The sequence below is a fragment of the Achroia grisella genome, unplaced genomic scaffold (assembly GCF_030625045.1).
Source record: "Achroia grisella isolate CSIRO2021 unplaced genomic scaffold, CSIRO_AGI_Agris_v1 utg540, whole genome shotgun sequence".
Classification (NCBI taxonomy): Eukaryota; Metazoa; Arthropoda; class Insecta; order Lepidoptera; family Pyralidae; genus Achroia; species Achroia grisella.
The window spans coordinates 4,096,487-4,111,128 of NW_026712925.1; the positions used below are offsets into that span (position 1 = coordinate 4,096,487).

Below are 14,642 nucleotides of genomic sequence, written 5' to 3' on the forward strand. Positions count from 1 at the left end.
TAAATGTGATTTGTGGAGCATTGCGAGACCGGTATGTACGGTCTTAATCATAATCGACGTATATAAGGTTGTGTCGTCCGACAGGCGTACCAGATAGCGACTCTGATCAAGGACTACATTGAGGCGGTGCGCGGGCCGGTGTCGCCGGCGGTGGCGCCGCCCGCGGACCCGTGCGGCGCGGCCGCCGGCGGAGCGCCCGCCTCGTGACACCCGGCCGCATAGTGCCAGTGCTTCCACGTCAGGCAGTGAGCGGACCGCGGGCTGCGGCCAGCGGATAGCGGGCTACGGACTACGCACAGGGGCCGACCGACATGTCTCACTCATCTTCACTGATTCCCTTGTACTAGATAAGTAATACCCCTTTTGGGCGGTATCAAATCGTATCAGTGTATACCGGCGATATTTGTGTCTACGAAAGCCTAATAAACCATAGCGATATATGGATATCAAATGGCATCACCTAATATCACTGTGACATTAATATATGTGCAGACGGTCTCTGAACGATATATTAAGGATATTAGATGATTTGTGTATCGCTCAGTATTAGTATTTCTGGTATTGGTCTGGTACGAAAATGTCGTAATTGTATACGATTTGATCCCCACGCCACGTATTTCATTGTACATGAAATCTTCGGGATACCGATATAATTATTAATCTGTTTTTGAATTGTCTCTCGTCAGCCGAAGCGTTTAGATGTGCCAAAGGCTCAATTTACTTTTATATTATATAAATAAACCATGAAAATTCAATTTAACATATTGTCAACGAGGGTACCAGTGAGTTAACGACTAAATAACTTCTAAAATTAGTTAATAAATATTGGATGTAGAACATGGAAGTTGTCTAGTCGAACGCAATACGGATTGTCGTGTCGGAAGTGTTATAATCGAGTCGGTGAAGTAAATGCCGATATAAAATATAAATCTCTGGTAAAGAATTTGCATATTTATGCTTGCATACAAACTAATTTGCTGTATTATTTTCTTAACAATTTGGATGCATATCAAAACATTTCGCATTTACTTCAACATGCAAACAGGTCAAGTTCAAGTGGTTTGGTTTCGAGTGTAAAGGATGGACGATTTTAGTTGCCAGAAGACGGGGAAGCAAAAATGATTACCTATATTAATAAGCTCAGCATTTTATCCCATTATACAAAATAGAAATTATATTCCAATTTTAATACCCATAAAATTATGTCAGTATTAATATAATTGTTAAAGTGTTGTAAGTAATAATGTTGCAGTTTAGTCTTGTTCAGCGTTAAGAATGTTGCTAGAGTTCAATAGAATTATAATGTTAATCAACCCTACTCCCCTCTAGGTTAACTGTAATAATCAACTATCTAGTTAGACAATTGAAAAAGTAGTCCATTTTGGAATACGAATACATTACTACACGTATGAGAAAGAATAAGACGGATACATGTGTCGGTATTTCTTACACGTGTGTACCTACTTTAGGACAGAAATTTACTTTTTTGCAACTTCTTTAAAGGCCCTATATTGCATCAACATTTTCATTGGTATCGTCACAAATGAACAAGTCATATCATTTGTAAAAAGTTTGTAATATAAATATTGATGCAATATAATAAACTAAGCTATTGATACTGGCAAATAACTTGAACACAGTTTTGATATCATGTTATCTTTACTTAGAAAATCTTACTACTGTATGATTTGGTATCATACTATAGTAATCCGCATACTTCTATTTTAATTAAATTTTGTTCAAGTTGATTGTCCTAAATTGTAATTCCAACTAAAACTTTGTACACATAAATTATATATTTGTATCATGCACAAACGTCCTAGTATTAAATATACTATTGACGCTTTACTTGTAATAAATATAATCCCTTGAATTATGACTTGTCCTAATTATAATAGTTTAATGTTATTATGTGTCTACATTTGCTCAATAGAAATCTTCCTATTTATATTACTTTTCGTGAACTTCCTATAATCTTGTTTTGTGCCTTGTAAACAGCTGTAATAATGATGCTGATTTAATATAATTGCCTCAGGATGTACCCTGTTATAGAAATTATGAGCACATTATATTCAGCACGTTGATATTCGTGCAAATTTATTATGACTGCAAAATAATTACTGATTGTTTCAAATGTATTTATAATTATATCTTCTATGATACATATTACATTATATTGCACAATGTTATGTCTCAATATTTTATAATATATAGTATATTTGATATTGTAAACTTAGTAGTAAATATAGCAATGCTAGTATAAAGCGCCAGTATTATCTGCTTGTCATCATCATGACACAATGCAGTTTAATCTTGCGCGAGCGCATATTACAGGTATGGATGTAATATGAAATAGTTCATAAGAATCACTCTCATGTGAGATATTATTACAATGGTTTAATTATGTATCTTTGGTTAATTCCTTCTAAAATATATTTTTATTTTAGACATTTTTGGTGCTTAGATATTATTCACTATTCGCTAAGCTTTTGTTTCTGATCTCATCAAGTATTATGTATTATTTATTTAGATGCCATATTTTGTTTAGTAGTTCAAGCAATATTCAATTAGGTTCTATTTATTTAGATTTTTTTATAAGGTGACTGTATATAATTGGTGAACCAAAGACTTATCATCCCTTTGGATAATTTTGTATTACTTTATTTTAGTTTACGACTTATTTAACTTTTGGAAATTTGTACATACATATATGAATGTAGTAAATAATATTGTAGGATACTCATTGACGTGAAAATCTTTTAAATATATTAGAGCTGAAATACTATTATAAATATATGCAAATTTGGCATTCTTCTTCCAATTATTCGTGAATTCTTCACATTTTTTGATATTTCATACAATTTTAATGTGTCGACAACAGACATTAATGAAGTAATTACCTCAGGCCACTATTGTGTCGAACTATACATGTAGACAATATTTTTTAGTGAATCGTTTCTTATAGTTATAAGATTAATGTATAGGTTAATAAATGTCAATCATGAATCGAAAGGTCATTATATGAACCACCCCAATATACTGCCCAAATAGACTGAAAATGTCCAAATATTTTATTTCTTTTTGATGCATTGTTTTTTTGTTACATTGTGTATCGATTTTTACCCTATAATTTGAATGCCAAATAAATAATAACAAATTAATGATAAATAAACGTGTTATTTATTTTACATTTCCTTTTGTACATTTATATTTACTTATTTCATAAATTATTAATATTATTACTGAGTAACTAATCCTAAGTAGTCGTCCATCAAAGTTCCAATCGCGAACTGAAAAAGAATTAAAAAATATTATTATCCAAGAATATTTATTTTATAAAATTATTTATTTCCCATAGGAACATATATTCTTATTTTTTCACACTTTATACAAGGTTGCCTACATGGGTACCTATATCACTTATTACAGCCGCCAAGCAGCCAGTTTTTTATAATGTGTTTCGATTATGGGACAAGACAACGCACAGTGGATGATCGGTATTCATCGAGATGATAAGGATGTTATTTTAATTTCTGGCGAGCAGTGCGATGGTGAATCGCACTGTGAAATTATCATCCAGATTCGTTTTTTTTATCTTTTAAGAATTATAGTCTTCATATAGCATTTTAATTTTCATTTTTGGAGGTGCTAAAAATTACGGTCCTACCTACATAAGTAACTAAAAATATTACAGGGGCGTAACCCGTATGCCAATACTACGCCTAATAACACACTTCGATCTGCGTACCAGTTTGCGCGCGGGTCAGTTATACTTTGTACTACTTAATTTCGTTTAAAAAGAAACAAATATTCAGCATGTAAGTCATGAATTTTGTAAGGAATATCATACTTTACTGCGTACGTTATATTTTCATTTTAAAACAATTAAAGAAGGTCATAAGTAAACAATTCAAACAAACGAATATCAAATCTGTTTCATGACACTATTAGATATATTCGGTTGACTACGTAGGCAATTTATTACATTTGTATGTGTTAAGAGAGTATGTGTGTGTGTTGGCTATAGTGGGTTTCTAAGTAATTTCTTATCACTATCTTTCTATCTACATTTGTATTCTGTGGTCCTAACTAATAACTATATCGAGTTATCTAATTCTCACTCCAGGACCAACTAACTCCCCCATATTTTGAATGTTATTGAAGAAAACGAATTATCTAGAATATAGAAATATTAATATCACACAAATACATTGTTTTCATTGTATGTTGGCGTTATGTGGTCTACAAATAAAAGCTATTTATGATTAATGTTGAGGAAAATACTTACAATTCCAGTGGCATCGACCCTAGTACCAACTATTTTTAACCTAATGACATCTTCTTCCTGGATAACATTATCTTCCTGTTTACTCTTATAGCACGGGGGATTTACGTTGGGGCAAAACTCCATATCGGCAGGTATTGACTGTAAATTTACTTACTATTTATACTCTTATCAACACAAAATAAGTGTGAGTGTAAGATATTTTTTATATATTACTTCTAATATTGCTGTCAACACTCGAGGCCCTTCCATTGGTATACCTCTCCAGATAAAATAGATTTAAGTTCAGTGTGAAGTCAAACCACGTCTCGACGCCGCGTCAAATGTACGCGTTAATAATAAGTCATGTAGCACAGGATTAAATAAACTTACTAATCTATACTCTATACATATAAATAAAATTGGAGTGTCTGTTTGTAATATTGAAATAACCGTTTTTTACTTTATTCATTTGAATATAAATACGGTACTTACACCAAAATAACATTTTTTACATTTTTTGTCTGTTGTCTCTGAAATGGCTGGACCGATTTTGACGGGACTTTTTTGGACAGGTAGCTGATTTAATGAGGAGTAACTTAGGCTTCTTTTATTTTGAACAAGATAAAGTTAAATTCAACGCAGACAAAGTCACGGGAACAGCTAGTATACAATAAATAGGACAATTACTCCACCTGTATATTCACTACCTACTAATTATGTAGCGACACATCACATCATATATAACGCTAGAGTGATGAGGTGATAACCACTGCACTACAATGGCAACATAATGGATTATCCATGTTATTGTTAAGTCCAAACTTGATAAAATTACATTGTTTTATTACAGAGCTGTTGGTCTCTCCATCAAATTGAACATTGTTACCATAATATTCATCTGCCACATATTGGTTGTGGAGTGATGTTACATAATACATAATCCTCAATAAATGGGATATTTTATACTAAAAGAATGTATTTAATTTGAAACAGTAGTTTCTGAGAAATATAGAAACAAAACCTTTAGTTTTATAATATTATTTTTTTATAATATTGATTCTGATTTTTATTTAGTTACTGGGAAGCAATATAAATTAGAACTACAATATTATTCTGAATGTTACTAGTGTTTACTGAATGTACTTTTACACTTTGTTTAAATATATCCTGCTTTTAAATGTTACTATCATATAAAATTTTCTCTAGTTGATGTCAGCCTGTATATTACACAGAAGTTACAACTATTTCTGACACATTCCAAAAATATACAGATAACTGTTTATTGGGGAATATTCATTTTACAAAACATAATATTACATTTAAACAAGGAAGTAGCTAAAATATTTAGATTTAGACATTATTATTGAAATTTCCTTGAAGTTACTATGACAAAAATTTCCTCTATACCACACTATCAATACACATACGGGACTACAACAGTAAAATAATCATCAAGAAGTTTCTACTTACATGATGTGAAATAAAACAACTCAGAGGTCCAATCTGAGCAAACATTCCCACCTAAAAACAAAATACCAAGTTATTAAAATCATTCACTAAGGTGATGTAAGGTCTCACCAATTTCAGCAGTCAAGCAGCTCACTTTCAAAGCTGTGTTTTGGTTGATGGGTGAGATAAGGCAATAAAATTACAGAATAAGAGGCATGACATCTTAGTCCTTGATAATGTAATGTACATAGTGCTGTAATGCAAAGCTACAAAGGTTTGGTGTAAGAAAGGGTAATGTGTAATGTGTGACCCCATTGCTAGAAATGTTCCATATCAGGTTGTCCTCCATGCGGTTCCCCCTGGAAACCATAATGATAAATTCGTAATAAATTTGCCACTATGGGCTATCTGACCTGACCTCATGTGCATCTCATCACTATCCACTGGTGCCCTGCATGTGGAAACCGTCAGCACAGTTTGGTGCACCAATTTATTTATATATTTAACTTTTATGTTCCAAACAATTTCAATTTTAAGCATATAGGTATGTCAAATTGAATTAATTTAGCTTCTTTGTGGTCCCATGTTGGTGAAAGCCTCCATCAACTTGCTCCATAATTTTCTTCTACTTGTACTTATTCAACTTTTCCTTACTATTTATTTTATGTCATGGGATCATCTATTTCTCTGTCTACCTACTCGCCTAGCCATTTTGTTAATTGGTAAATTCACTTTCTGTCTCTATACCTGGCTACGAGACCAGCTCATATGTACTATTATATCATTAAAAATAAGTGTAAACTGTTACTATAGATTACATAATTTAAAAAATAATTTTGGTGGACACAATTTACACTATGCTAATATCAAAATAAAAATAAAACATACCTTGTTTACTTGAGTCACAATAGCATCAAGCACTTCACCCTTAAATGGCCTGAATACTATTGCCTTATACTTGACGGGATACACCACAAACCCCTGTCCAGGTTGTATAAGCCCTGCACCAATACTATCTATTGTTGTTACTGCTATAACAAATCCATATCTGGAACATTTAAAACCAATTTAAGAACTTTAAGGTATATATATTTGTAGCAATTCATTAGGGTACATGAAAAATGTAATACATATTTCTCTCATACTAATTAATATGGCATACTTAGTTTTTAAAAAGTTATTTTGTAATATCATTAGATTTGATTTTATTATTAAACAAGATTGAGATAAGGAATGTCTGGTGTAATTATGCTTTCTGCCAACTACCACCCTGTATAACAATGTGCAACTAATAGAATTTCAGTGATAAATAATTACAATAATACAATGAAATATGTTTGTAAACAATTTTTATAACCTCAAACCAGTAACAGAAATGTACATTTTATTTACTTACTTGCCTGTACAAGTGCCCTCAACTTCAGTATACAGTTTTTGTTTCACAGTATCTAACAATTGTGGTCCAAAATATCGAGGGTGAAGAAGTATTTCATGTTCTAATGATATCTGTAAATGCATCCAGTGTAGTATTAGTTTATAAATGTTTATTCAAATCGGTTCAAATTAAAACCTGACTTACGTGATAGAACATTGTTATAGCTTGTAATTACAGTATATACTTCATAACATTCAGTGATAAATATAATTTTAATCGACATACAAACTATAATAAAAAGTTATTAAAATTGATAGCTCAAACAAAAATTTAAATTCAAAATAATGCCATGGTGAATTGATGATGTCAGTCATTGTCAGTCAGCAGCGTTCCATGTTTTACTACAGACAAACATTATATTAGAAACATGAAACACAGTGTAAGGAATATATATTTATCTTTAATACTTTAAAAAGTATTGGTATTTATTGCTTGTACAAATTTATTCAAACATGTGCAATTACTACTAAGGGAAATTTAAATTTAACTTTTATTTTTATTATATGTATTGTAAGCTTGATTTAAGGAACTTGACTAATCAGCCCAAATAATTTTTGGTGACATCACTATTACAAGTTTACAAGTGATGTGATTACTCACAAAAGTCAAAAATGCCAAATGAATGGCTTATGTATTCTTTAATCAGTTTGTTGTAAAAAATGGCAAAAACTTACGATTATTTATTTAAATTACTCCTTATAGGAGATTCCGGTGTGGGAAAAACATCTATATTATTTAGATTTTCAGAGGATGCTTTCAATATTTCTTTTATATCCACAATTGGTAAGTGCTTTTAATATTACCTATCAAAGGTTATTGTCTGGTAAATCATTTTACATACCATTTGTCATAGGATCAGTTTTTTTTAGTTTCCCATTTGTCTTTGTTTTTCTGATTGTGATACTTTTATATATAGTAAAGGGCGCGGCCGGAGGATAAATGAAGCCCTTATCGAATTATATGAATGTAGAACTTATGACATCATAGACACTAATTTGTAATTACTGGCGTTGAATTTTAGCAACTGATTATTATTCCAGGTATTGACTTTAAAATTCGGACAATAGACCTCGACGGAAAAAAAGTTAAATTACAAATATGGTAAGTGTTTTTGTTTTATAATAATTATATGGTTTCTACCATTATTAAAACTAGTACAATAGTTGAGTTCATGGGATTTAACCTTCGTAAATGTCTTGAAACAGTTTAATTTCATGTATTTATCCTACTTATTGTTACTATTTTTTATGTACAAGAAAAGATACATGTTGTATTTGGCTATTTTCTATTTTAGGGATACCGCAGGCCAAGAAAGGTTCCGTACAATAACAACAGCATATTACCGAGGTTCAATGGGTATCATGCTTGTGTATGATGTTACAAATGAGAAGAGTTTTGAAAATATAAAGAATTGGATAAGAAATATTGAAGAGAATGCTAGTGCTGATGTGGAGAAGATGATTCTTGGAAATAAGTGTGATTTAGATGCTAAAAGACAGGTGATTTATTACTATTATTTTCTTACTAATAAAAGAGTTATTTTGTGATATTATGTATAAGAAGGTTTTCTTTTAATGGATATAATTATGTTCTAAATTCTGCTACTATTTGATGAAAGTGAATCTAAAAGGACACAATATATCAATATAAATATAGATGAACATTAAAGCTATTATTTGTTATTTAATCACAGAACATTAAAATTCAAATTTCAGGTATCAAAAGAGAGAGGTGAACAATTAGCCATAGAATATCAGATTAAATTTGTAGAGACATCAGCAAAAGACTCTCTAAATGTTGAATATGCATTCTACACACTAGCAAGAGACATAAAGGCTAAAATGGAGAAGAAACAGGTAAGAATATTACAATACTCTATCATAGTATCAATCAATTATTAAGAAAATGATAATAAGTGTTAAGATATATTATCGGTTTAATAAGAATATACAGAAAAAACCTAAGATTCATTCCATATATATGGTATTTGGACTAAATCTTAGTTTTTTTTTCCTGAAAGAGTAAGAGTAGAGTTGCTTTCATTAGATCAAAAATTTCAATTGTGAGTGAGTTAGATACATGCAATTTATCTCAAGGTCTTATTCATAAATGTGACCTAAATTAAATAAGTAGCTATGTGATATATTATCAGTCTGATTACTATGAGTATTGTTACTGTTCTAATAGACTCAAAAATTAAAAAGAAGTACCTACCTATATGTACAATACCATAAGTGTAATATATTAAAAAAAATTATAAATAGAAAGTATTGTATTTCAATTGTAATATCTAGCCAAATTCTTTGTGTGATGAGGGCTGGAATGATTTGATAGTAATTTTCCTTTTTTAAATATGATATATTGGTTATTGTCTTGTGTTAGTCCCATATTCGCTTTGATTTCAAATTGTATGCCCTAGTCTTTATATATTTATTTCTACTAACATATTGGGTCAGTACTTGATATACTTTATATTATTTTAGAAATAATTATTGTTAATGTATATTTCACTAATCTAAATTTGTCTTGTTTCATGGCTCTCATGAAAACAGAAGGTAAATATTTATGTTTTTGCATTGATATTGGTGTTTATCTGAAAATATTCATTGTTTTTTCAAACAGACCCTTAAAATATACCTATATAATTAGTAACAACATTTATATCACTTTGAGGTATTTATTCCCACGTTGTTATCAGCTTTAAGCTTATGCATGTTAATCACACTTACTGATAAGATGACTAATAAATATCTGTTTTATTTATCCATGACAAGCTTCTTATGGCATTACAAAAGAGAGCGAGTACCACTACACAACAATTATGATATTCTGTAGGTTACAATATCTGTTGTTACTAATGCACTTGACATTTTGAGGGTCCCATCAAAAATGACTCATGCTTTCCAGCTAGTTTTATTAATTACAGTAGAGTTCATTGCCTTAATTACATTTCGTCTAATAGCTATTGAAAGAGGAATAAAATATTGGTACATTGCATGCATACAATATCCAAGTTTTTAATCTTGCTAATATTATAATTGTTTTTGATGAAGTTTAATTTTTATTTATTTATTCATTTATTTCAGGCAACTAGGCCCATATTATAAATACCTTATAGACTAACATACATACAATATAATATTTAAAAACTAATGTTTGTTACTCAAATCTTGAATGATTATAATAATATTTAAAGTTTGGTATACAGACAACCTATATATTTACAAGAGCTTAGATTAACCTAGAATGTTTTGTATTATTTAATTTTTTTAGGTATACTTTATACAAAGTTCCTGTTTGGTTTCTGTCTCGCAACAGTGAGATATACATAGTAGTGAAATTACAGGACACAGAACTTTGTTCTCTGGATTGGCAACACATGATGGGTACCACAGGCATTATAATGATGTAATGGTTGTTATTTATATATATACTTACTGTCATGATGGACTTCAGCATTTTGCCATTCTAGTTACAGTGATGTTTGTTACTGTTGATAGGGATATATATAGGCGAAGGTTAAATATAGACATACGATTAACCACTAAACATATTGATACATATAAAGAATATAGTGTCTTCTCAAAATATTGTATTCATGCAAACTAATCTGTTCACGACAACACAATATACCGCATATCTAATAGTAAATTGCAAAAATGGACTTTAAGATTTTATCTTGAAAGTCGAATTTTATTAATGAGCATGTACGTTCTATGCATTGATATACAGTGGGAGAGTCAATTGTAATTATGCATAATGTTTTAATGTACCTAATAGATTTATCGAGATTTTTTTTAAGCCAGAGTCAAACATACAGACATCAATTCTATAATCTCTATATTTGTATATCTAAAATATCGAACTTGAATTGCTGATATTTTAATTAAACTTTCTAAATTCTTGAATGTCTCGAAAAGAATTCAAACTGATAGGTTTTTTATATAAATAATTCTATATAATATTATTGGCAAATTAATACGCATAATTGTATTACTAAAATTCACGAACGATATTCATTCGTTTATTTATGTAGATTAGCAATTTGATTATTTACTTTAGATTTTAATATTAGATTAGCTAACGTATTTAGCTACATTTTCCGTGTTATATTTCCGCCATTAAAACCACTCTACCTACAGAATATAAAACAGGAAACCATAATACAGCACTACAACAGAATATTAAGTTATGGTTGATTTGTAGTTCATTCTCTATAAAATATATCAAAGGCTTTTTAAATATAACTGGACAAGCAAACATGTATATAACACAGTGTATACATGAAAATCTGCTAAAGCTGCTTGGACCTTACGCCATCATGTGACGTCGGTGCTCCTCATGCGTTGTCATTTCCGACTACGGTGTCATGTCAGATACATAATTTCAAAAAAAGCTGCTTTACATCTGAAATAAATGCAATACCAGAGATTTTGACTTGGTAAATCTGAAATTTATGTTAAAGATACTTCTTGTATTTTATTGTTGTGTACACTGTTGCTAACAATAGTCATCGAAACACATTAAAATCTATGAAATTGTGAGTATATATACCATTTGTTGTAATTACAAGGATTTTACGGTTCTAAATTACTTCTGTGAAATGGGCTATACATAACAGTAAAGCAGTAGATTTTAATGTGATGCAAATGACAATTGTTATCAATTGCAATACATAACTAAGCTCCCGTACATCTTGTTTTCTACATTTTGTCACTGTTCTTTTGAGATCTCTAGAATCTATTATGCTGTCTTTACAGTCCGTAAATAAATATAGGCATGGTTGAAGTATTTGTTTGGGATACAGGAGGCGAGTAATCCGCCGGCACGCAGTGGCGCCCATCAGATCAAGCCGAACGACCCGATGCGCAAGCCGACGTCCTGGCTATCGCGCTGCAGCCTGCTCTGACAGCATCCCGCTGCCCCCCCGCCCCGCGCCATCGCACTCGCTACTCAATAAAGTGGACAATTTTAACGTACCCACCTCAACTATATTTTTCGACCTATATTTTATAACTGGTGCGTAAATTCCACGCGGGAGGCGACTCGCTTTTTGTATTTTTATATCCGCGACATTACCTAATAATTTGTCATTTAGTTAATTTTAAACAGTATTCGTCATAAATAACTTGTACATTATATTTCTTTTTAAAATGACAATTATTTTGTAGAATAAATATTTCTTGGTGTTACATTTTCTTAAGTAATGGTTTCAATGGATATTATTTCAATAGATTATTTAGCTGTACTTTTTCAGTTCTATTTTAATTAAGATTTATATATATTTTAATGTAATATATTCTATTTAATTTGAATAAACTGTGCTTTTATACATATATTTTAGTTTGATATACAGTATTTATTATTATCATATCATAAGCATTATCATAAATTGCTTTGACATTGTATGCAAAATTTAAATATATCACAGTATACATTTATTTTTCGATCTACATGCTGAATCACTCACAATGTAGGCAGAGAAAACCAAATGCTATTTCTGTCCTTATATATAAATTCATCTTCTATTTTTATGACAATTAAAAACAAAATGACCACTTTTTATTTTAGTTAGATCTAACTAATAGAACTCAAATAATACTACAATAATTAAAATTTAACTTGTTTTATTTTCCAACATATTTAAATCAACATGAAACAAAAGTCTAGTATGCCACCATCACCAAATAATTACAGCTTACATAACACATTTGGTAATTCAACAAGCTAGAATTTATAACAACTGTACAGAGCAATTATATCAATAAAAAAATAAATGCTTTTATGCAGCTTGGACCTGTTTAGGAGTGGTCCTGAACGGCCGGAGGGCTAAATATTTCACCCCCAGTAAGGCACCTTTTGAAGTAGTAGCAAGTAATTGTAATAGTTTCCTTGCGGTTAGAGCAACAAGCTCTATACTAATTTGTGACCCTTTTCGCCAATATACAATATATAATGGAATTGGTGGAAGTTTGTCAGACCAAATACCATTGCGGTAGTTCTTAGCATGAGCCTCAGCCGACAGGATAGCTGGTGCCAACTGTGACTCTATGGTATTTTTCTTAATTGCTTGTGGAACAGATGCTGTGGCAAAACCCAGTTCTACCAATTTTTGTCCAATATCCAATGTTTCCACTGTTTTAGACTGTAAATTAAAAATAACTTTTGTAAATATTTTTTTTATAATTATTACAAACTAGATCTTTAGTGTAATGTTTCAGCCTTATTTGATATATGAATAGTCTTAATATATATGAATACCTTACATTAAAAGCTATGATGTGACATGCATACATGTGAATAATACAAGGGGTATTTGTGTTTGTCTATGACATCATAGTATTAATTAATTCTGTTTAAAAAGTGTTTTAATTGAATATGGAATTGATTATGAGGCAACATAATGCAGAATGAAACTCTTCATGTCTTCTTCAGGTCATTGTGAGTACCTTGGGCTGTGGTAAATGCAGGAGTACAGTAGATACTAGATCCTCTTTATCTCTTCCAATAGGCTTCAAAGTGATTTGTTGGCCTTTAGCTACACATTCAAGCCAGTTAACAGCATTTCCACTCACAATATCAACACCCCATAACTGAAATAATATGAAACATATTTCATTATTGATCTTAACAAGAGATCCGATTATTAATAGTTGAAAATTAAAAACAAACCTTGACTGGCAATGGAGGTTTACTGGAATGCCATAGTGGTAAGTACACTGGTGCTTTGTGGTCTATCAAGAGACGTACAGGAGAATGCTGCACACCACTGTATACTCCCCTCAACGGTTCATGCTGCCTTATGAAGTGTTCTGGTACTTTGGTGGCCTTCGAAAACTTGCTAACCTAATTACATATATTTCCATCAAAAATTATGTAATGACGATAATGATAAAAATAATCACTGAATATTTACCGGACGTATTTTATGTATAGATATAGCCAGTCCAGCAGTAGCAAGAGCATATACGGCTATCTGTAAAAAAAAACAATTGGAAGATAAACAACTACAACTCGTGATAACATTCAAAGTGTAGTATACGTACATTTACACCACGATAATCCTGTTCAAGCAAATTAGTTACATTATAAAAGATACCACCGTCTTTTTCAGACATTTTGTTATTTAACTTTGGACCAAAATAACATAATTCTCTATTTATTAGCTCATCAATATTTTCAGATTTTACCAGCTAAATCTGAAATTCTTTCACATACACAAAATTTGACGTACAGTTGAGTGATTATGACATATATTTTTTTATATTTAGTGATCATGGATACTATCAGTGAACAAATTACAATCGATATTATCTTTGAATTCTTACTAAATATATGCTAATAATTTTTTTTATTACAATGAAATAGGGTATAAAGGACACAAAGCAACATACAACTTTGAATACTATCACTTATCACCCGATTTTTGTTTTCATTATTAAGTAAGTATTTACTTGACATTGATATATGAATAACATGGTAGACAGTATG

At 30.8% G+C, this 14,642-nt stretch overlaps 4 protein-coding genes across 4 annotated transcripts in view; 2 read left to right on the plus strand and 2 right to left on the minus strand.

Moving 5' to 3' along the window:
* The window catches only part of LOC131847774 (myosin-I heavy chain), an 88,898-nt gene extending 87,380 nt beyond the window's left edge, over positions 1-1,518 (plus strand). Inside the window, exon 39 of the mRNA XM_059197421.1 lies at positions 85-1,518. Coding sequence (XP_059053404.1) covers positions 85-207 — 123 coding nt within the window. The 3' untranslated portion in view covers positions 208-1,518. The remainder of the gene's footprint in view (positions 1-84) is intronic.
* A 1,648-nt stretch (positions 1,519-3,166) lies between these two features.
* On the minus strand, positions 3,167-7,458 carry LOC131847775 (DNA-directed RNA polymerase II subunit RPB7). The gene is made up of 6 exons (XM_059197422.1): positions 7,296-7,458; positions 7,113-7,222; positions 6,605-6,764; positions 5,738-5,788; positions 4,289-4,426; positions 3,167-3,290 (listed from the first exon to the last, which is right to left on the minus strand). Exons 1-6 carry the CDS (start codon positions 7,305-7,307, stop codon positions 3,240-3,242), a joined length of 522 nt encoding a protein of 173 aa, XP_059053405.1. The 5' UTR covers positions 7,308-7,458; the 3' UTR covers positions 3,167-3,239.
* Positions 7,459-7,728: 270 nt separating this feature from the next.
* Positions 7,729-12,358, plus strand: LOC131847614 (ras-related protein Rab-8A). Its single transcript, XM_059197219.1, has 5 exons — positions 7,729-7,934; positions 8,192-8,252; positions 8,446-8,650; positions 8,867-9,007; positions 11,959-12,358. The coding sequence occupies exons 1-5, from the start codon at positions 7,811-7,813 to the stop codon at positions 12,058-12,060; spliced, it is 633 nt and encodes a 210-aa protein (XP_059053202.1). The 5' UTR covers positions 7,729-7,810; the 3' UTR covers positions 12,061-12,358.
* Positions 12,359-12,791: 433 nt separating this feature from the next.
* On the minus strand, positions 12,792-14,401 carry LOC131847613 (uncharacterized). The gene is made up of 5 exons (XM_059197218.1): positions 14,198-14,401; positions 14,068-14,127; positions 13,824-13,997; positions 13,601-13,744; positions 12,792-13,296 (listed from the first exon to the last, which is right to left on the minus strand). The coding sequence occupies exons 1-5, from the start codon at positions 14,267-14,269 to the stop codon at positions 12,934-12,936; spliced, it is 813 nt and encodes a 270-aa protein (XP_059053201.1). The 5' UTR covers positions 14,270-14,401; the 3' UTR covers positions 12,792-12,933.
* Positions 14,402-14,642: the final 241 nt, after the last annotated feature.

Bases quoted from the DNA above. Each gene is read 5' to 3' on its own strand.
- LOC131847775 (XM_059197422.1), bottom strand. The intron at 4,427-5,737 runs GTAAGTAGAAAC...GTAAATTTACAG, and splicing joins GTTGTTTTATTTCACATCAT to TCAATACCTGCCGATATGGA. The intron at 3,291-4,288 runs GTAAGTATTTTC...ATTCTTTTTCAG, and splicing joins GGGTCGATGCCACTGGAATT to TTCGCGATTGGAACTTTGAT.
- LOC131847613 (XM_059197218.1), bottom strand. From the start codon at position 14,269: ATGTCTGAAAAAGACGGTGGTATCTTTTATAATGTAACTAATTTGCTT. The intron at 14,128-14,197 runs GTACGTATACTA...TTTTTTTTACAG, and splicing joins AGGATTATCGTGGTGTAAAT to ATAGCCGTATATGCTCTTGC. The intron at 13,745-13,823 runs GTTTGTTTTTAA...ATATTATTTCAG, and splicing joins AACCTCCATTGCCAGTCAAG to TTATGGGGTGTTGATATTGT.
- LOC131847614 (XM_059197219.1), top strand. From the start codon at position 7,811: ATGGCAAAAACTTACGATTATTTATTTAAATTACTCCTTATAGGAGAT. The intron at 7,935-8,191 runs GTAAGTGCTTTT...TTATTATTCCAG, and splicing joins TTCTTTTATATCCACAATTG to GTATTGACTTTAAAATTCGG. The intron at 8,651-8,866 runs GTGATTTATTAC...TTCAAATTTCAG, and splicing joins ATTTAGATGCTAAAAGACAG to GTATCAAAAGAGAGAGGTGA.